This window comes from Ceratotherium simum, chromosome 36 (genome assembly GCF_057802395.1).
Source record: "Ceratotherium simum simum isolate JZ-2026a chromosome 36, ASM5780239v1, whole genome shotgun sequence".
Taxonomy (NCBI): domain Eukaryota; kingdom Metazoa; phylum Chordata; class Mammalia; order Perissodactyla; family Rhinocerotidae; genus Ceratotherium; species Ceratotherium simum.
Window position 1 is genome coordinate 28,702,909 of NC_141935.1, and position 23,428 is coordinate 28,726,336.

The 23,428-nt window shown below is 41.9% G+C and overlaps 1 protein-coding gene across 1 annotated transcript in view; it reads right to left on the bottom strand.

Annotated features, from left to right (window-relative positions):
* Positions 1-371: 371 nt before the first annotated feature.
* PLD5 (phospholipase D family member 5) overlaps positions 372-23,428 on the bottom strand; it is a 91,386-nt gene continuing 68,329 nt past the window's right edge. Inside the window, exons 4-6 of the mRNA XM_004439585.3 lie at positions 16,277-16,445; positions 8,225-8,339; positions 372-784 (exon numbers count right to left, since the gene is read on the bottom strand). Of these exons, the coding sequence (XP_004439642.2) occupies positions 528-784; positions 8,225-8,339; positions 16,277-16,445 (541 nt within the window). The 3' untranslated portion in view covers positions 372-527. The remainder of the gene's footprint in view (positions 785-8,224; positions 8,340-16,276; positions 16,446-23,428) is intronic.

Consider the following 23,428-nt stretch of genomic DNA (forward strand, 5'->3'; position numbering starts at 1 on the left):
GCAAAATGGGTGTTTTTCAAGAGTGTTGAAGCCTGACATGAGATGTAAGCTGTTCGTGCGTAGACTGTATGGGTCTTGGAGACGTTTACAAGGATAAACACTTGGTGTGATCAGTCTCTTCTCCAAGGTGAAATCCTTACTCTCCTCTCTAAGTCAGCGGTTCTCAGAAGGGTGTTAAAGAGCTTACCTCATGCTAAGCTTCCTAAGAACTGACCAAGTGGGTCAGCAGAAAAAGTTCTAAAACTAGAAACGAAGACGCATCAAAGTCTTAAAATTTGTATGCAAACGTAAAAACTAACTTCCAAGCCGGAATGACATTCTTTGTCAGAAGTAACAAATACAAAAGTCTTAAATTTTGTGTACACGCTGCTAAGATATTGTTAGATAAGGTATTACACGTCGTTCAGAGAATATTTTTTATGTGTGCTTTTCCCCTAAAAAAGACATATTAAATTGTTTTTTCTCTCCTCAAGTCCTTTTGGTATAAATATGAAATATGAAGTGTCCTGTCAGTCTATTCTTTCATGTTATGCACTCGCAGGGTCCTTCCCACTCACGTTGTACGTGGCAGTTTTGTTTGAGGAGGGTCTGAGTTTCAACAGGCTTGAGCAGTTCGGCTGTTTGGTTGGCTGGAAGTTTCTGGCATAGGGTGAGTACCAGTCCCTCTCAAACACGTCTTTCAGTTGCTTAATGATGCTCGTGTTGTTCCTCACATCTGCTTGGTTGATAACAAGGCCTGTGCCAGCATTCTGGGTAAAATCATTCCCCACCCAGTCAAAATTTCCTGCCAACAAAGGAAATAATGGTGAGGAGTTAAGATCCACTGGGGAATATTTCCCATTTAATGAAATACAGAGCAGATTCTATTAAAAAAATTAAATAAACACCCCAGAATAATGACAGGAAGATTGAATTGTGTTGACAGCTCAGAAAAAAAATTCCAAGAAGCCTTCCATATGGCGTATTAATATTTGCATATTATTTTGGCATTTTCTTCAGCTCTGCTCAACTTGAAACTCAAAACAAGGAATCTGCTGTTCTTTTTTGTAAATGTTATTTCTTATTGACATTCACAAGGCACACTAAATACAGCAACATTTAAAATATATAGGAATACACTTAAAAATCCTGTGAACAATTACTACCTTCTCAAAGAGACAACATCGAATCCATATGGACAAATGAGGGATTGTGATTATAATGCTCAGAGGCTTTCACATCAAAGAAAAAGCTGAAGTCAGAGGAGGACCAATTCCTACATGAATACACACAACACTCATTGCTTGGGCTGTGGATCATTTCCCAGTTCCCAGATCAGGCTCCTCGGCCCAGGAATCAGGGCAGCTGCTGTGACAGCAGGCTCCCCAGTATGACTGTCTGGTGTTGGGTAGTACATTAGTTTGCTAGGGCTGCTGTAACAAAAGACCACAGATTGGGTGGCTCAAACAACAGAAATTTATTGACTCACAGTTCTGGAGGCTAAAAGTCCAAAATCAAGATGTTGGCAGGGTTAGTTCTTTCTGGCTGTGACAGAAAGGTCTGTTCCAGGCCTCTCTCCTTGGCTTGTAGATGGCTATCTTCTCCCTGTGTATCTCCACAACATCTTTCCTCTATGCATGTCTGTGTCCAAATTTCCCCTTTTTCAAGGACACCAGTCAAATTGGATTAGGGCCTACCCTAATGAGCTCACCTTAACTTGATTATCTCTATGGACCCTCTATCCAAAGAAGGTCATATTCTGAGGTTCTGGTGTTAGGACTTCAACATATGAATTTTGGGGGAACAAAATTCAGCCCACAACAGGTAGTAATGCTGGGATCTGCCCCACAAGGGGCTAATCAGGTCTACGTCACTCACATATAGTCCATCTTCAAAGTGGGAGTTGATGCAAGGGCTGGACCACCCAAACTCCTACACGTATCTCTTGTCTTTGGTATCCAATGGGGAGAGGCTTCCAGCAGGAGAACAAAGGTTTCTCCTCAAGAGGGTACAGGACTGTTTGTTTCCTCGACTCTCTTTGTCCTTCATTTAACGTGGAGTGTCTAATGTCTACCAGGTACTATGTTAGGGGCCATGACATAAAACTGAAGATGACAGTCCCTGCCTTCAAAGGAGTCCAGAAGGAAAACAAACACAATAAGCATAATACAAAGCATGTGAGATAGTATGAGAGAGGTATGTGAACTGTGCCATGCCTGGTAGGGCAGGAGAAAAACTTCTGACCTGGCTAGATGTGTCAGGAAAGGAGCACTTCACTGAGTAATGAGAGAGGCACAGAAACTTATCAATTAGGAAATTAATTCCAAAAGGAAGTTGTCATATTTGTGGACAAAAGACGATTAGGATCTCGGAGCATCATGGGGAAAAGCTAGGGAGGAAGTCGGGGTAAAGGGACTTCGAGGGGAGAGGCGCTATCATTTATTAAGTGCCTACTGTGAACGAAGCACTGTTCTCGCTATTTGTATACACTATCTCAGATGGCTGGTGGGATTTATGTGCACTTTACAGATGAGGAGGGTGCGGCTCCAAGAGATGAATAAATCTGTCCAGTGTCACATGGCTAATCCATGGTAGGCCCAGGTCTGCCAGACTCCGTAAACTATCTACAATACCATAAACGAAGAATTATTCTCACTGAGAAAGACTCACTCATGTCAAGACTGACACAATTATTTCATAAATTACCACCAGCCCGGATCTGCTCTAAGCTCCCAATTTTGCTCTCTGTGGTTCAGAGCTGGTGCCATAAGGAGAACTGAAGGCTTTTTAAGTGTAGACCTTGACTTTCCATTCTCTCAGCCCCTCAGACATCACGGCAGGAATTTTTGCTGGAAAAGATGCTAAAATCATGGTCCCTGGGCATCCTTGACTCAAGGCCCTGCAGCCTTCTGTGGGAGAAGCTGCTGGGATAAGGGACATTGGTAGAGAGAGCCAGTATATGTTCCTTTATAGCTCTCTTCCTTTGGTCCTTGCTCTCTCTTTGGAGCCCCCACACACATAGACTCCCTTTTCAATACGGCATCCTCTGGAATATTGGAAGGTGGTTCCCTTGTCTCTCATTTTATTCTTTAGATTTATTCCTCAGGGCCTAATACTAAATCCCTAAATCAATATTAGCACAGAGAAGGAACTCTTCTCTCTCTCTTTACCTCTCTTCTCCATCTCACACCCTCCCCACCACCAACAAACACCACAATGATAGTCAGTGGCTTCATGATAAACATAACTTTGGACGAATTTTACTGCTATAAATTAGCAAACTGTCTGCCAAGTGATTTATAATATCATATTCAGGTCTCTGTGCAGAGACCCCCTTTGCCAGTGCTGTGTTCCTGACCATGCATTCTCAGAGACGTGGCCACGCTCAGAGGCTGCGGCTTTGTGCACGCACTCAGTGCCAGGTGAATACAGGCTTGGACCTCTAGACTGGGAGATCAGTAGCTACCACAGACTGAGAGTTATTCTGAGCCTGCTGGCAGGTGGCACCTTCTATTCATTCCATAAACAAAAAAGCCCCTGTGTTCTTGACATCTTTCAAGGACTTTTGAATAAGACGCTAAAATCTCATCCCTCTGGCTAAGTGCCAGGCACTGGACCACGGGCAGTAAATTCATTATCTCATTAGATTATCTCATTCAATATTCACTGCAATCCTACAAGGTGATAATACTAACTCCACTGTACTGATGAGGAAATTAAGGCGCAGGAAGGTTAAGTAATTTCTCTAAGGCAGGAGGGAAAAATTACCAGAGCTGAGGCTCAAAGCTAGGTCCAACTCCACAGCCCACACTTAACTTCTGTTTCCTGTTACCTCTGATCCTAAAGGCATATTTCTTGCTAACTGTGCACTTGACCGTGGACTTCAAACCAGCCCCCGAGGTGGAGCATCAGGCCACCCGAGATCTCTGCTCCATTCATCTGTGGACCCCACTCTCTGAAGGAAACATCCATAGATTCGTGCTTTGGGGGCAGCATGGGGAGGGGGAAAGATGAGAGGAGAGAACTGATGAGATTTCAAAGGCTCATTCTGTGAAATTCAGCTTTTTCCTTCAATACAATGGATGCAGCCAGGATCCTGCATCTTTGTTGATTCTCAAACGCTTGAATTAGGTTATTCTCAGGAAGCATAGCTCTAGGCAACTTTCACAGGCTGCAGAGGCATTTCTACACCAAGTGATCCTGTTTCCCTACTTTTCACTTCCTGACAGTTTGGCTAACCTTCAAAATCATGTATGTGCTTCAGTATTTTTTCAGTTGGCATGCAGCTTCACCCAGCTTTTTCTGAGCCTGTCATTTCAGCTTCCAGAATACTTGTTTAGGCTCCAGTTGCCAAGGAGAACTGCAGTGCCACCCTCAGGACACCAGGGTGAGGCTGCAAATGAACTCACTGGGAAGGTGTATGGGCCCCAATAGGCCTTCTAGTGTCTTTAATCAACCTACCACCCCCTTGAGCCCTCAAATAATTCAAACCATCTCCCAGACAAGTTTGCCAAGCTTGACTCAAATATACTCTGGTAAATTCAAAATTAGAGAGATGACACTGTTTGGGGATTCTTCTGTAAGTCTTGTGAAAATTTAATGGGGCTATATAATTCCATGCAAGGTCTAGCGTGGGTTTTTCTTAATTCAGCATTCTCAGCAAGTATCTGAGTGATGACTCAAGAGATTCCCGGAACATGCTGATAATTATTTAAATTATCAATGATTTTTTCCCTCTTGATGCTCTTTAAATATTTTTATGCCAGAATTATGCTTCACTCTAGGGAACTAATGTTTTGCTAAAATGCTATGTGTAAAAGGAACTCATTCAAAATTGCATTATAATAGAGAGCCCAGAAATAGACCCACATAAATACAGTCAACTGATCTCGACAAAGAAACAAAGGCAATACAATAGAGCAAAGATAGTCTTTTCAACAAATGGTCTTGGAACAACGGGATGTCCACATGCAAAAAATGAATCTAGACTCAGATCTTATACTTTCCACCAAAATTAACCCAAAATGGATCACAGACCTAAAGGTAAAATGCAAAACTGTAAAACTCCTAGAATATAATACAGGAGAAAATCTAGATGACCTTGGGTTCAATGATGATTTTTAGGTAAAACACCAAGATCCATGAAAGAAATAATTGATAAACTGGACTTCATTAAAATTAAAAACTTCTGCTCTGTGAAAGAAACTATCAACAAAATGAAAAGATAAGCCACAGGTGGAAAGCAAAAGACATATCTGATAAAGGACTGTTATTCAAAACATACAAAGAACTCTTAAAACTCAACAATAAGAAAATGAAAAACCCAATTAAAAAATGGACCAAAGACCTTAACAGACACATCACCAAAAAAGATACACAGATGGCAAATAAGCATATGAATCAAGAAAATTGTATTCTGTGTGGGTCATCATATGTCATTAGGGAAATGCAAGTTATAATAACATTGAGATACCACTATATACCTATTAGAATGGCCAAAATCCAGAACACTGACAACACCAAATGCTGACAAGGATGTGGAGCAATCGGAACTCTCATTCATTGCTGGTGGGAATGCAAAATGGTACAGCCACTTTGGAAGACAGTTTGGCAGTTTCTCACAAAACTAAACATACTCTTACCATATGATTCAGCGATCATGCACTTTAGTATTTACCCAAAGGAGCTGAAAATTTATGTCCACACAAAAACCTGTACATAAATGTTATAGCAGCTTTATTCATAATTGCCAAAACTTGAAAGCAACCAAGATGTCCTTCAGTGGGTGAATGGATAAATAAACTGTGATATATCCAGACAGTGGAATATTATTCACCACTAAAAAGAAATGAGCTATCAAGCCATGAAAAGACATGGATGAACATTAAATGCATATTACTAAGTGAAAGAAGCCAGTCTGAAAAGGCTACATACTGGATGATTGTCAACTATATGACATTCTGGGAAGGGCAAAACTATGGAGACAGTAAAAAGATCAGTGGTTGTCAGGGGTATGGGGGGAGGGAAGGATGAAGAGGTGATACAGCAGATTTTTAGGTCAGTGAAAATACTCTGTATACTACTACAATGATGGATGATGTCATAAACATCATATAATGATGTCATTATGCATTTGTCCAAACCCATAGAATGTACAATGCCAAGAGTGAACTCTAACGTAAACTATGGACTTTGAGTGATAATGTTGTGTCAGTGTAGGTTTGGCAACTGTAACAAATGCACCACTCTGGTGGGGGATGTTGATAATGGGGGAGACTATGCCTGTGTGGGGACAGAGGGTACATGGGAAATCTCTGTACCTTCTGCTCAATTTTGCTATGAACCTAAAATTGCTCCAAGAAAAATAAAGTCTTTAAAAAATCCTTATAAGGGAAGAAGTGAGAGAGCCAGGAATCAGTATTTACTAAGGATCTAGACAGAAGGCTCAGAGATGGTGTTAGGAGCTTTTCATATATTTTCTTATTTAATCCTCATACCACCACCAAAGGGTGGGTGATTTACCATTTTAAAGATAAGGAAACAGAGGCTCACAGAGGCTCAGAGAGATTGCATGACTTCCCACCATCTTTCAGCTTGTAAGTGTCAGTGTTTGAATTCAAATATAGGTTTGTCTGACTCCAAACCACTTACTTAATTCATTAAAAGAATATTTGGACGCAGGCACAAGTTGCTGCTGAATATACACCAACCCCTTACTTTAAGTAAACCCCACAGGGAAAATATCCAGAGTTGAGTCCCTAAATCCCACTGCGCCTGACACATATCCATCCTGTATTTCTCAATAATTGAGCCAAAAGTTCCCACTTTTGATTAAACCATTTTGAGTTTGTTTTTGTCACTTGCTTAAAAAGAAGCTGATTTCATTCTACTCTCCATAAGTTGACGAACATGAGACAAATCCAGATTATCACATCTTGGGTCACTGAGAGGGACAACATGAAAAAAATAGTATTCTCATATTCTAGAACAACCAGAATGATGTACATTGCTAAAAATCCCAATACTCCATTCTACTAACGTGACACATAACTATTCAAAATGGAAAAAGACAGAACATCTTCACTGGGCCAGGAGGTAGTAACTGGGGAGCGGGCAATGGCAGTGTCTTCTGAAGGGTCACTGGGGTGAGGCGTCTGGGTGCCCTGAATTCTAGACCCTGTTACATGTGCATGTTTTAAGTCATTTCATGTCTTATGGCTCAAGTCTCCTCATTTCCAAACTGCAGGTGATAAAAGCCACCCTCCCTATTGAGAATGTTGCTAAGAGAATCAAATAAGATGAATAAGCTTTATAAAGTTAAAAGGGCATATTTTTTATTCACTGAATTTGGGGGAAAAAATACAGAATCCATATGCCTTCATTCTATACATGTTTTCCTGTTCTGCTTTGAGACTGCCACTTCATCTGTACAATGTAATAACCAGGCGGCTGTTGGGGGACTTCTCCACCTTGGTTTTACAGATAGTATTTTCTACCCTGCCCATGATGGTACCAGGTAAGGGGTTACCCTGGACTCATACACGTCATGGGAAAGTAGAATAGATTTGATACATTAGTAAATAAATCCCCCAGGATGTATGGTTTCTGCCTCTGGAGCTTCATTACCCTGACAATAATAGTTAACACGAATCGGCTATTATCTATGTGCCATGGGCTTTAATTGTGCAAGGTGCTTTGCATCGATTATCCCATTTAAACTTGAGCCAGTGAAGTAGAAACTATTATTAGCCCCATTTTACAGATGAGAAAATTGAGGTTTAGAGAGCTTAACTGTCCAAAGTTGGACATATAAAGATGGCAGGGGTGGGATTTGTCCCAGGCGGTTGCTTTGACAGTGAATGTCTGCCTCCCCATTAATCCTGACAGGCTGGCTGTGGGACTGTGGGCAGGCAAGGGACACTGTGCTTGTTCTCAGGCCAGGACTCACCTTTCACGAGCTGCTCAGCCCCTCACCTATAAAATGAGGCAAACGGACCAAGAATTTCTGCAAAGCATTTATGCAAAGACATCTTATCTGGTCCCCTAGCAGATGAACCAAGCCATCGAGATGTTGGGTTGAAGAGCTCTTTGCCCTCATGCTCCTGTTTACTGACCTCCAAGGCCCCCCTCTCACTGGCAGGAGCTCTCGAGCCGCTGCTTCCCCATCACGGGGTACAGAAGAGCACAGCTGGACCACCACCAACCTGCGTAATCCCCCAAGGAGCCTTACAAGCCTGACACCTACCAATGTAAGCTGCGCCATCTGTCACCATGTACTTGTTGCGATTTAATTTAGGAAAGGTGTGATCCTTTTGTTCCTTTGTAGCACAAGCATTTTCTCTTTCCAGATCAAAAAACTTCTGTAAGACAAAATAAATAAATAAATAAAGCAGGAGAATAGAGAACGTTTCTGGTCTTGTTCAAGAGCACAAAAGGGTTTCTTAGCCAAATATCAACAATAGACCTCATGTTGGGTTATTAAAACCACAATCTTGCTACTTCGTATAGATGAAGCTATTTTTATTCTCAAATCTGTATAGGCAACAAGAGAGAAAATTAAAGTGCTCGATGGGGTCTATCGTTAACACTTTTAAGCTGCAAAAGGAACACAAAATTCATTCTTTCAACAGGCTGGGGGCCAGAAGGTTGTTTAATTCTCATTGTCTTATTCACCAGGGTGCACTGGCATTTGAGGTCTGCCTCGGGGCGCTTTCTGTCAAGCATGCCAATGAACTGAATGAATATTCTGACACTCTGCATACATTATAAGAAGCAGTAGGCCCAGGTCATGAATGGCTGATTAAACTGGGGATTTGCAAAGGTCAAAAGAGATTTTGCCAAGAGAATAAATACTCCCATCTAAACACCTACGTCTACAAGCCCTTTTAATGGGCGATTCAAAAAATCACAACTTCAAACCATGAACCCTGAATTTCAACTTTAATGTGACCCAAAAAGTAGCATTCCAGTTCACCTCAGACCCAGATTTGGGAGCTAAGAGAGGGGGCTGATAGCCAGAGCGGCCGGCCCTGTGCCTCAGGAATCTGCTGAGATGGGGTAATGGCTTAGAGGAGGCTTACAGTGCAACCGAGCTCACAGGATCCTGTGACTGAGCTCACAGGAAGACACTGTCAAAGGTGAGGGTTTCAAGTTTCCTCCACATTGGAAAACGTTGAACATTTTCAGAACTGCATGGAACCTTTCTGGAATGTCTTACAGCTGTAGAATCATTGTGTTTGAAGGAAAGAAGAGGAAAACAAGATGGTATCTAGGAACGGAGATGTCATTTACAGTTTTTTTTTTTTTTGGTGAGGAAGATCGGCCCTGAGCAACATCTGCCAATCCTCCTCTTTTTTTTTTTTTTTTGTTGCTGAGGAAGACTGGCCCTGGGCTAACATCTGTGCCCATCTTCCTCCACTTTATATGGGATGCCGCCACAGCATGGCTTGCCAAGCAGTGCGTCGGTGCACGCCCGGGATCCGAACCGGCGAACCCCGGGCCACCACAGTGGAGCGCGTGCACTTAACCGCTTGCACCACCAGGCCGGCCCCTCATTTACAGTTTTAAAACTCTACGTGTTCACATTTGGTTTGGAGAAATAACGAGAGTTGGTCTTCCCTCCCACCAGGCTGAGAAAGGAGTGATAAACCAGGTGCTCACGAAGGTCCCTTCCAGCTCTGGAAATTCTCTTCTGATTGTTTGTAGAAGCCTTGAGATCAACGGTGCACAGGCCCAAACTACTACTCTAGAATTGTCTATTGCACATCACAGAGGAACATTCCTCCAGGGCCATACTGCCATGGTTATAGCCAATGCTGCCCAGATCACCTTCTTTCCTTGATTCCTGTCTTCTGCAAAATCTGTGTTGTTTGGAGCATTCACATATAGCCTTTGTGGCTCTTCAAACTGGCTTAACCTGTGAATGCTCTTAAGTCATAGTTATGTATTTGTAAGGCCATGTGAGTATTGAGGCTGCCCACCACCCAGTGACAGCCAGCAGCCACCTCACTTGGACATTCTGACTCTACACATGTCCACACACTTGACCATTTCCTTTTGAGGAAGATATTACTGTAGAATCAAGACGGATCTGAAAAAAAATACAATATACATTCTAAGTCAGGGATGGTATCACAGCTTGAGGCTTTACTGAGAACCCATTTGCTCCAGAAAGTCGAAGATGGCCCAAAAGAGGAGAAAGAGCCTTATCCGGGAGACTAAAATGACGGCAGCCAGCCCTGGTGGTCTAGTGGTTAAGATCCAATGCTCTCACCAACATGGCCTGGGTTTGTTTCCCGATCAGGGAACCATACTACCCATGTGTCAGTTGTCATACTGTGGCAGCTGTGTGTTGCTGTGATGCTAAAAGCTATGCCACCAGTATTTCAAATGCCATCAAGGTCAGCCATGGTGGACAGGCATCAGTGGAGCTTCTAGACTAAGACAGACTAGGAAAGAAGACCTGGCCACCCACTTCCGGAAAAAATTGGCCATGAAAACCCTATGAATAGCAGCGGGGCATTGTCTGACATAGCGCCAGAAGGTGAGAGGATAGAGCAAAAAGACCAGGCAGGGTTCCACTCTGCTGTGCACAGGGTCACTAGGAGTCAGAATTGACTCAACAGCACTAACAACAAAAAATGACAGCAGAAATCATATTGTATTCAGTGACATAATATTAGACAGGTAATATGCTGTAGGTGACAGCAAAGATATTTCAGAAGTGATTTGTTAATTTATTAAAAAATAAAAGCCCAGCTGACTGGGACAACTTTATGAGTTGCAGTCTCTTTCCATGAGCTCCCTCACGGATATAAACCCACAAAGCCAGCAGTGGGGTGGGGTGGGGTGCCCACCCCTCTAAGGACAGAGATGCTCTGCCTCATTCCCAGGCCATCGCTTTATCAGTGCTCCGAGGCTCTTGAAGACATGCTATGTGTAGGGTTCTGTCACCCACTTTTCTTGGAAAAGTTCCTCACCCATCTGTGTTCTGGATCTTGGGCCATAAGCTTCTTTCCCACCTAAACTTATCTTGATGCAGAGAAATGCACAGCCTGACTTAAGTGAAGATCGGAGTCTTTGTTTCATAAAATGTCCAGCAGTGAACTATTCATGTTTGGTTTATTCAAATCATGTGACCATCAGTGTTCAAAAACACGAAGATGAGTAAAGACTGTAGAGGTTAAAATGATGGATTCCACTTTCCTTGTGATTTCTTGCAAGTCTTAAATGAGAGCACTTAACATTTCACGACGGAGATTTCAGCTGACAGAGCCTTAGTGGGAGGTGCTCTGTGGGGTCAGGAAGCAGTGGGTGGGCAGGGACCACTGAGTTGGCCTGAGGGGGAGTTGAGAGAGGAGATGGGGCAAATGCAGCATGTGCCACAGGCCCCAGACACTCTCCTCTTTGCTTCTGCTTGTGTTAGTGATGTCCTTTTATTTTCCGTGTTCTGATGCTCTGACATCCAGGGGCCTTGCTGACCCTGGAGGCAGCCCTGCCCAGGGTTGGCTAATTCCTGGAGATAGCAAACAATTGCCTGTGAGCACACCTCTCACATGCAAACCAACCAATCCAGAGCCCAAACCCTGAACCACCTCCTTTATGGGCTCTCACACTCTGAGCCACTATCCACCTGCCCTAATCAGGTCCAGGTACCAGGCCACTAGGCACAGCCCCTAGGCCCCCAGAGCCCACTGAAATTACTCAATCTAGCCAATCCTAAATCGGCTGACCCTGCCTCGCCTATTCCTTCCCACAGAAACCACAGCAAAGGCTCTTGCCCATGTTTTCTCCTTGCTCCCTCTGCCTCCTGGGTGATCCTGGTGCTTCCCTGTATGTCCCCCCCCGCCCCAGATCCCATGCCCCCTTCTCCTGAGATCTGTGAAAATAACAAACTATCTTTTCAATGGCTATCGTCTCCTGATCAGTTGAACTTGTCACACTTAAATAATAATAAAACCCATATTTTAAAACACTGCTATACCTGGTAAGTCTGACAATGGCACTCCTCTGACTGCATGCACACTGAGCTCCCAGGCACATGACCTCACCTGGCAAATTCCTCACCCCTCAGCTGCCTTTCTCCAGCACAGCCCCGGAGAAAATGGCTAAAATGACTCCAGGTCCACCAGTCTTGGACTCGGGCATCATTCTGGGCTCTGCTCCCTCCACTCGCTGGTCCACAGAACCTTTATCACTCTGCCTTCATTAGCTCCCTCCCTTGACTTCATTCCCTCATTCATCCAGTCACTCCAATGTTGAATGCTATGTGCCAGCACCATGTAGGCACTGGGAATACAATCGTGAACTAGACACCTGCTCTCTGCCTCACTTGATTTTCCCTGAGCCCCACATGCCACTTCAATTATCTGGAAAATGCCACCCCTGAGCTGAAACAATCTCCAGCATTTGTTCTCTTGTCCACAGAAAGGTACTGAACACAGTCTGACTCAGTTCTCCTGGGTCTCTGCCTGGCTTCCTGGGGCTGTACCAGTGTTTCCTCTGAGCCCTGATATCTGATTCCAAACCGAGGTTGGCGTGCTGATCCAACTCCTGGTTATTTCATTCACTTGCAAATATGGCCTGGAAAACAGGTTTGTAGTAGTAATCATAGACTTGTTTTTTTATTTCTAACACAGGCATACCTAATTCTATTGTGCTTCGCTTTATTGCACTTTGTGGATGTTGTGTTTTTTATAAAAGACCCTCCACCAGCAAGAAGATTACAACTTGCTGAAGGCTCAGATGATGGTTAGCATTTTTTAGCAATAAAGTATTTTTAATTAAGGTATGTACATTGTTTTTTTTGGCCAAAATGCTATTGCACACTTAACAGACTACAGTATAGTACAAATGTAACTTTTGTATGGACTGGGAAACCAAAAAATTATGTGATTTGCTTTGTTGCAATGTTCACTTTATTGCAGCGTCCTGGAACCAAACCCACAATATTGCCAAGGTATTTTTGAACCCACAGACATGTGCATGGCTGCCTCAGTTTACAAAAACCAGTTGTATACAGATAAAAATGTCTATTTACCATCAATATTACCAAAATATTAGGGAGATTAAGGTGAAAATATATGTGAGAAGCAATATTTTTTCTTTTTTTTTTTGAAATTTACAATAAATTCTAGAATTTAACGTCTTTAAATTGTTAATGATTTCAACATTTAAAAATATTTTAATGGCATGAATGAGTTGAAAACATTTTATCTGACTTTTTTCTAATCCTCAGAGATATAATTCAGATGTGTAGCTTCTCAAGTCTTTGAGAAAGTGTGGGATATGATGTTTTTGAATATAGATAGGAAAGACAAAAACGAACTTTGTAACTTCACTTGTTCCACATGCAGAGGCGACACAGTATAATGTTTAAGGGCTCAGGCTCAGCATTAGAAAGACTTGCATCAGAGTCTTTCTCTGTTATTAACTAGTGTCCTTGAGAGAGGTTATTTATCTCTCCTTAAGCGTCATTCTCCATGCCTGTAAAATGGGAAAAGTGCCTTCTTCATACTGTAGTTGTGAATATTAAGTAATACATACAAAGTGTTTAATGCAGTGCCTGGCTAATTGTATACACTCATGAATATAGCGGATTCCTTCACCTGTTTAAAAAATATTAAGCACTTACTATGTCCGGGCAATGTGAAGTAGGGTGCTGCCATAGCAACAACAACAAAAGCTTAATAAATTATGCAGCAAGGTTTACCCAATGGGCAGCAGGCAGCAAGTGAATTGCTATCGCAGGATGGAAAGATGGATACCCATGTTATGCAGTGGAGAAATATTTGGTAAAATCATAACCTGCATTTATTTGAAAGGAAGAGCAAGTACCCCTGAACCTTTGACTATAGGGCAAGGAATTGGAAAACAAATTGTGTGCAGTGTGTGTTGGTTATTATTCGTGTTTTAGAAAATTATTAGAGGAGATAAATAAGCTCAGGGAAGGATTTGCTGGTTTGTAAGCAGATATGAAAAAGAATAGACTAGAAATTTGCTATTTCAAAGGGTTGGGAAAGCTGATTGTGCCTAGAGCTTAACAGTGGAAAATAAGTTTGAAAAATGCTGTAAGTGACCAGGCCAGTTAAGACTCATCCTGCAGCAAAGATCAGATAGTTGGTGTAATTATAATTGGTATAATCTTCCCACCCGCGTGTGATGCCCCAAATGAAGTTACCATTAAAAAGAGAGGGAAAGAGAAAGACATGGAGAGGGAGAGAGGCAGAAGTATATGGCATAGAAGCATAATTAGGTGAGTTTGGGAACTACATACATCAAAAAAATTTGGCTGTGGTTACTGGTACATGGAAACGACTAGAAGCAAATAGATCAGAAGCCTAATAAGTTTCTGAGAAAATTGCATTGCCAAAGAAACCATGAACTGGGACCAAAAACTCCTGTAATTGTTCATGCCTGAAAACAACCCTGGGGGCCAGCCTGGTGGCACAGTGGTTAAGTTCATGTGCTCTGATTCGACGCCCCAAGGTTTGGATCCCAGGCATGGTCCTATGGATCGCTCATCAAGCCATGCTGTGGCGGTGTTCCACATACAAAATAGAAGAGGACTGGCATGGATGTTAGCCCAGGGTCAACCTTCCTCACCAAAAAAAAAAAAAAAAAAAAAGCCCATAACCTTGGTCCTTGGTTTGAAGGAGCAGGAGTACAAGGACTTTATAACACTTCCCCAAAGGATTTTACACTTGCTGTGGTCCAGTGACCACGGTGGGTCTCCCCCTCTTCCTGTTTCTGAATGGGAGTTTTCACTGTCCTTCTCCTGTCTCTGTTATGTGGGAGGGAGGTAACTTTAACCTCAGTTTTGGTTTTTGGGGGTGGTTGTTGTGTTTTTAGTCTCTGTGTCATTGAACTAGGAGGTGCCATGTCCAGACTTGCTGTTGCGAACTGCATGTCACTGGGAGGTCCTAAACTTTGGGCTGTGCAGTAACTGTGGGGGGATGAGGGCTCTCTATGTGGGAAGAGAGTGAAATGGATAGTGGGTGCCCACAATTTCAGACTGTGATAATTCACAAACCTGTTCCTTTGTCCTCTTGGGAGGAGCCGTCAGAAGGACGGCTGCCCTTCTGACCACACACATAAGCCACCCTTGCCATTGGTGTGGTCAGGTGAGTGATTTATGGGCAGTGGAATGAAGGCTAAAGGGATGTTCACCACCTCTAGGCCTAACCCGTCAATGCCTCTTGTGAAGTCCTCCAATCTCTCTCTTCTTCTGATTGGCCTCGGGATATTGAGGCTCAGGGCAATCTTGGAAGCCATGTGTCAAAGTTGATGGTGGAACCTCTGTCATCCTGGATCTCTAAATGCTACCTGGATAGCCCCATCACCTAGAATAGGGCATGGCACAGAGTAGGGTCTCAAGTACATTTGCTGAATGGCTGGGCACAGCTGAGACCTAGAGGAATATTGGGCATTAATTAGTCAGGTAAGGCGTGGAGAAGAAGAGTGTCATAGGCAGAGGGAACAGCATGTTCAAAGGGCCTGAGGGAGCAGAGGGTGGTACATGTGAAGACCAGAGGATAGTCAAAGATAAGCTAGAGAGTTAGCGCATTTAGAATAGTACCAATTTCTAATCTTGCTTTCCTCATGGTATGCAGAGATGGATTAGCATGTGGCCCAGGGGCCCTGGAGCAAGCACGGGAACCCAAGCTAGGCGGACTTTAGGACTAGGGTGGCGGGGGGTGGTCCATGCTGGTGCATATTCTAGTGCTCCGTTGCTCACAGTCTTACAATAAGAATAGTAGGTGAATGAAGCAGTTCAAACAAAATGGAGAGGATGCCACAGAAAGAGTGTGTAAAGAGGGCTACACTAAGGGGGCCGGCCCGGTGGTGTAGTGGTTAAGTTCGTGTGCTCAGCTTCGCGGCCCAGGATTTGCAGGTTCGGATCCCAGGCGCAGACCTATGCACCGCTTATCAAGCCATGTTGTGGCAGTGTCCCATATAAAGTGGAGGAAGATGGGCATGGATGTTAGCCCAGGGCCAGTCTTCCTCAGCAGAAAGAGGAGGATTGGCAACAGATGTTATCTCAGGGCTGATCTTCCTCACACACACAAAAAAGAGGGCTACACTGGAAGGGCTCCAGAAACTTGGCTTCGAGTCCTCTTTTTTATGTGTGATTGTTTTGAAAAATTACTTACCTACTTTTTGAAGTATCTTCACTATCAAAGATTGTGATCCTGGTTCTTATTGGAAGTTTATGTGTACGTGTGTGCTTACAGCTTTCACGGACGTGTAAAGCATATCAACTCTTTTTATTTAATAACATAGTCAATATAGTACTTACAACTTTCAAACTGCAGTTGGCTATTTCAGTGCAAATAGCTTTAAGAGATGAAATAAAGTTAAATGTAAGGGGATCAGTTTCCTTCCAGAAGCTTATAAGGAGTCGAACTTTAACGCTTCGCAAAACTAATGCTTCTCTTATCTTCCCATCCAGATCTGGCCAGTAAGTCCTATAGAAATAATATCCATATAGATAAAAATAAAGAAAATAAGTTAGTTATGGAAAAGATATTTACTATATTACAGAGAACATTGATATTAATCGATTATCTCTTTGTTCCGTAATATATAAATAACCTGGTAGGATATTGAAAAAAAAGCAAGCCTCCTGGGTTAGGGTACTGGGAGACAAGGCTTTCCTGAGACCTGCCCCTACCTAAAATGAGGTGTCCTGCCACCAGGGAATCAGGCTGTGTGGGCTGAGGGCATGCATAGACTGACGGCCGCCATATACCATCCTCACTACACCTCCAACCCTACCTGGGCCTCAGTTCACATGTGGGCTAAGAACCAACTTTTCAACAGAATTCCAGTTAGGAGCCTTAAGCATTCACTCTGTCCCCAAATGCTGCTCAAACTTTTCTTCTTGGGTAACACCCCCAAAATGAGCTTCTGCTCTAGTTATCGGAGATTTCCCACACTCTTATTTCCAGGCTGTCTTCCTCTCTCCTGACCAAGCCCCCTACTACTCTGGGCCCTTGGAATCCTCCATCAGGCCAACAGTTTCCCCTATAGCCCCAGCCTCCTCCTTGAATCCGTAACCTTTTGCCTTAACAAAATCCTGCCGTGTGTTTTCCCCCAATACCTGCCCACTTGGTTTAGGTTGCAGGGTCAGCCTCCCTGCTCTCCCCACAACACACACAGTGTCAATTCCAGATCTGTCACTTAATTCTCATGTTAAAAACAGAAAACAACAGCAACTAGAAGGATGTGCAACTATGACATACAACTATCTACTGGGGCTTTGGGGGAAAAAAAAGGAGGAGGATTGGCAATAGATGTTAGCTCAGAGCTGGTCTTCCTCAGCAAAAAGAGGAGGATTGGCACGGATGTTAGCTCAGGGCTGATCTCCCTCACAAAAAACAAAAACAGAAAACAATAAACTTTCCCATCTTAAAGACAAGCCTCAGATCTCCTATCTCCCCTCAATCCTGTTATTTGTAGACCTTCTATTTACTCATTCAAATCTTTCCCTAATTCTGGGCCAATTCACTGTTGGGACTAATGATATATTATTCAAAACCTTAGCCCATCAGTTTCATAATCATTGCTCCTCCAAAGGTCTCCTCTTTACATCTGACCCTGGCCTCCTGGCCTTCAGGCTCCTCCACTCTCCTATCACGCGTGCGGGCCCAAGATCCAGGCTTCCTCCACTTTGCCTGGTCCATTGGTTTTTCCCGGTCCCCTTTCCCTGACCAGCCTAATCTTGGCTCTGATCACTTGAAGGACTCTTACCCTTCTCCCTTCCTCTTGCTCTTGGCAAAATCTAAATCCTGGATCAGTGCTATAATTCCCTTGGACTATTTCAATAGCCACAAAGCTGAGGTCTATTGTAAAAAGTCCCCTCAACCTTGTGCAGACCTGAGCAAACAGGAATGCATTCTGGCGCCCAACATCATTCGCCAATCCCTGCCCTTGTGTTGTGTCAGATCCACCTCCTGTACCTCTCTGTAATTATTCTAAACTTTGCCTCACTCTAGAGAAACTTGTTTCTTCCTTCAATCACAAAATTGAGGTTCTCAGTCATGGTCTTCCTCAACTCTCTACTCCGTATGGATACACTCATCCTTATCTCCTTCCCTCTGGCTCAGAGGATAAGGCATCTTCCTCACTGTCAGACCTGAACTTGCCCCTTCTCCCCAGGCTGTTCCCTGGACCCTCTGCAACTGCATTTGATTAGTCACTTTCCTGAAAATACCCTCAACTTCTCCCTCTCTAGCCTCCTCTTAGTTTGAAGAAAAAAATGTAAATCTCTCCCATTCAGAGAACCCTCCCCTGACTCTGCATTGCTCTGTGGTTGGTGCGCAATCCTTTTCGTCTTTTGAACAAAACTTCTTGGCAGCAGAATCTAGAATCTCTGACTTTACTTCATCATCCTCCAATCACTCCTCAGCCCACTGTCCCCTGGCCTCCAGCCCACCATTCTTCTGCAAATCTTCTCAAAGTCAGCAGTGATATCCCAGCCGCCAAATCTAATGGACATCATTCGATTCTGATTTTACTGTTAGACTAGGCTGCATGTGGCTCTGTTGATGGTTCCTTTCTTCTTGAAAATCGATTCTATTGGCTTCTACGACTCTATGGTTTGCTGGTCTGCCCCTTACCTCTAGGACTGTTTGTTTACCTGTTCTAGGATCTCTTTAAATATCAGTGCTCCCTTAGGATTCCATCATCACCCTCTGTTCTTCTCACCTTACCTGCCATCTCCTTGGTGACTTTTATCTACGTACTTGGTTTTAATTGTCCTCTATTGTCTGAAGAGCTCCAAGTTCATGTCACCAGGCTAATCCACTTCAGACTTCATTCCGGATATCTTGACAAGATCTTTACAGATCTAAAGAACCTCGAATTCACAAATCTGCATATTTCCCTATACTTTTTATAGCCTTCCCTACTTTGTATAGCCTTCATCATCTAATCATCCAAAGTAAAAATCTGGGAACCATTCTTGTGTCTGCTCTCCTTTTTATCAATCACCACGACCAGAAATCACCCTCAGAAATATTCCTGGAACGTATTCCCTTTAGCCTGTCCTTCCGAAGACTGCCCTAGTCTGGGCCCTCATTATCCCCGACCTGGGCCACTACAACAGCTCCAAATTGATTTTTCTGCCTCCAGTCTTGTCCCTGTCGAGTACATCCTCCATGACCATCAAAGCGATCCATCTGAAAGCATACCTCATCCTTTGATTAAAACAGAGTGGAGGCTCCCCGCAGTCACAAGACTCCCCAGTAGTCAGGCCCTCCTGCTCCTGGTCCTTGTCCCCTCTCCAATTTGATCTCTCATCACCTTACCTTCGGCTCTACGTTTCAGCACTGAACTGGTTACAGATCCTGGCCTGCGCCAGGCTATTTTTTTCCATCTGAAACTTTGCTCATGCTGTCACTTCTACCTGTCTCACTCTTTTCCTGACAAACTCTTGCATATTTTTAGATGTATTTCAGGTAGCATTTCCTCCAATAAGCTTCCTCTAACCGTGAAATTGCCATAGATGCCCCTTCACTGAGCATCCATAGCATTCTGTACATATATCTATTGTTCCATTCACCCCATTGTGTCATGATAATCTATCCTGTGTCCATTTGCCTCTATTGGACAGCGCTCCTGGAACCATATGTTGTTTATACTTTAATCACTCTTTCAGAGTGCCCAATAAATATTTGTTGAATGAATACATAAATGAAAAATACTAATACCCCACAGACTAATCAGCCTACTTTTTTTTTTTTTTTTGGTGCGGAAGATTGGCCCTGAGCTAACATCCGTGCCCATCTTCCTCTACTTTATATGGGATGCCGCCACAGCATGGCTTAACGAGTGGTGCGTCGGTCCGCGCCCGGGATCCAAATCTGTGAACCCCGGCCCACCGAAGTGGAGTGCGCAAACTTAACCACTATGCCACGGGCTGGCCCCCACAGCCTACATTTTTTTACTGAATAAATTTGATGTGTAACATTGTGTAAGTTTAAGGTGTACAGTGTGTTACTTTGGCATATTTATATTTTGTAATATGATTACTGATGTAGCAATATTTGTCACATTACATAATTGTAGTACAATATCGTCTATATCCATTATACTATGAATTAATTAGATCTCTATCGCTTATTTACTCTCGTTACAAGTTTGTACCCTTAAACACCATCACTCTTATCCACTCTCCTTATCCCCTGTTAACCACCATTTTACTCTTTGTTTTTTACAGGTTTAACTTTTTTAGATTCCACATATAAGTGATATCATACAGTACTTGTCTTCCTCTGCCTGACTTATCTATCTTAGTGTAATGTGCTCAAGGTCCATTCGTGTTCTAGCAAATGGGAGATATCTTCCTTTCTCATGGCTGAATAATATTTCATTTTGTATATATACCACATTTTTGTATCCATTCATCCGTTGATGAGCATTTGGGTTGTCTCTCTATTCTGTCTATCACAAATAATGCTGCGATAAACACGGGAGTGCATACATCTCTTCAAAATCCTGTTTTCATTTCCTTTGGGTATATATCCAGAAGTGGAATTGCTTGATTTTATGGTAAATCTATTTTTAATTTTTTGAGGAACCTCCATATTGTTTTCCATAGTGGTTGGACCAGTTTACATTCCTGGCAACAATGTATAAGGATTCCCTTTTCACCACATCTTCGTCAGTACCTGCTGTCTCTTGTCTTCCCGATGATGGACATTCTAACAGGTGTGAGGTGATATTGTGATTTTGATTTGTATTTCTCTGATAATTCATGACAGTGAGCATCTTTTCATGTGTCTGTTACCCATTCTGATATCCTCTTTGAAGAAATGTCTATTTAGTTCTCCTGTCCATTTTTAAGTCACATTGTTTGTTTTTTTGTAACTGAGTTGAAAGTTCTCTATATGTTTTGGATATTAACCTCTTATCCTATATATGGTTTGCAAAAATTTTCTCCCATTCTGTAGGTTGTCTTTTCATTTTGTTAATTGTTTCTTTTGCTGTGCAGAAGCTTTTGAGTTTAATATAGTCCTATTTATTGATTTTTTTTCTTTTGTTGTTTATGCTTCTGGTGTAATGCCCAAAAAATTATTGCCAAGACCAATATCTATAAGCTTTTTCCCTATGTATCTTTTAAGAGTTTTATGGTATCAAGTCTTATGTTTAAGTCTTTGATCCATTTTGAGTTAATTTTTGTGAGTGGTGTGGCATAGGGGTCCAATTTGATTGTTCTGCATGTGTTTCTCTAGTTTTCCCAGAACCATTTGTTGAAGAGACTATCCTTTCCCTATTGGGTATTCTTGGCTCCCTTGTCAAATATTAGTTGACCACATAAGCCGGGGGGTTTAATTCTGGGTTCTGTATAATGTTGATATGTCTATTTTTGTGCCAGTACCATTCTGTTTTTATTACTAGGATTTGTAGTAGTTTGAAATGCAGAAGAGTGATACCTCCAGCTTTATTCTTTTTTCTCAAGATTGCTTTGGCTGTTCAGGGTCTTTTGTAGTTCTACACAAACTTTAGGATTGTTTTTTCTATTTCTGTGAAGAATTACTTTGGTATTTTGATGGGGATTATGTTGAATCCTGAGATGGCTTTGGGTAGTATGGCAATTTTAACAATATTAATTCTTCTGATCCATGAACATGGATGTCTTTCCATTTGTTTGTGGCTTCTTCAATTTCTTTCAGCCAAGCTTTATAGTTTTAATTGTACAGATCTTTCACTTCCTTGGTTAAATTTATACCTAAGTATTTTATTGTTTTTGATGCTATTGTGAATGGGATGGTTGTCTTTATTTCTTTTTCAGATGCTTAAGATTCACATCATTAGTGTGAACGCAATTGATTTCTGTATGTTGATTTTGATCCTGCCACTTCACTGGAATTGCTGATTAATTCCAACAGTTTTTTGACTGATTCCTTGGAATTTTCTATATATAGGATCATATCATCAACAAATAACAACAATTTTACTCCTTCGTTTCCAATATGGATGACTTTTATTTCTTTGTCTTGCCTAATTGCTATACTTAAGACTTCCGGTACTGTATTGATTAGGAGTGAGGTGAGAGTGGGCATTCTTGCCTTGTTCTTGATCTTAGGGGAAATGCTTTCAAGTTTTCCTCATTGAATATAATGTTAGCTGTGGATTTGTCACATATGCCTTTATTATGTTGAGGTATGGTCCTTCTATATGCAGTCTGTTAAGGGTTTTTAATCATGAAAGGATGTTGTATTTTGTCAAATGCTTTCTCTGCATCTACTGAGATGGTCATGTGATTTTTATCTTTCATTTTATTGAAGTGATGTATTACATTTATGATTTGCATATGTTGAACCATTCTTGCATTCCAGGGATAAATCTCACTTGGTCATGCTGTATAATCCCTTTAATGTGTTCTTGAATTTGGTTTGCTAATATTTCATTGAGAATTTTTGCATCTATATTCATCAGGGATATTGGTCTATAGTTTTCTTTTCTTGTGGTATCCTTCTCTGGTTTTGGTATCAAAGTAATGTTGGCCTCGTAGAATGAGTTTGAATGTATTCCCTCCTTTTTGATATTTTGGAAGAGTTTGAGAAGGATTGGTGTTAATTCTATAAATGTTTGGTAGAGTTCTCCAGTGAAGCCACATGGTCCTGGAGTTTTCTGTGTTGGGAGTTTTTTGATTACTGATTCAATCTCTTTACTCATTATTGGTCTGTTCAGATTTTCTATTCTTAATTCAGTCTTGGTAGGTTGTGCATTTCTAGAAATATATCCATTTCTTCTAGGTTATGTAATTTGTTGGCATATAAATGTTCATGGTAGTCTCTTATGACTCTATGTATTTCTGTAGCATCAGTTTTAATGTCTCCTCTCTCATTTCTAATTTTATTTATTTGAGTTTTTTTTCTTAGTCTACCTAAGTGTTTGTCAGTTTTGTTTATCTTTTTGAAGAACTAGTGCTGAATTTCATTGATGCTTTCTATTGTTTTTCTGGTCTCTATATCATTTATTTCCACTCTGATCCTTATTATTTCCTTCCTTCTGCTAAGTTTGGGCTTAATTTGTTCTTTTTTTTCTAGTTCCCTGAGGTGTAAACTTAGGTTGTTTATTTGAGATCTTTCTAAATTCTTAATATGTGCATTTATTGCTGTAAATTTTCCTCTCAGAACTGCTTTTGCTACATCCCATAATATTTTATATGTTGTGTTTTCATTTTCATTTGTTTTGAGATAATTTTTTATTTCTCTCTTGATTTCTTCTTTGATCCAATGATTGTTTAGAAGTGTGTTGTTCAGTTTCCACATATTTGTAAATCTTCTCACTTTCCTCTTATTGTTAATTTCTAGTTTCACACCATTGTGTTCAGAGAAGATAGCTGATATGGTTTCAATATACTTAAATTTGCTAAGACTTATTTTGTGGCTTATTATTTGATCTATCCTGGAGAATGTTCCATGTGCACTTGAGAGGA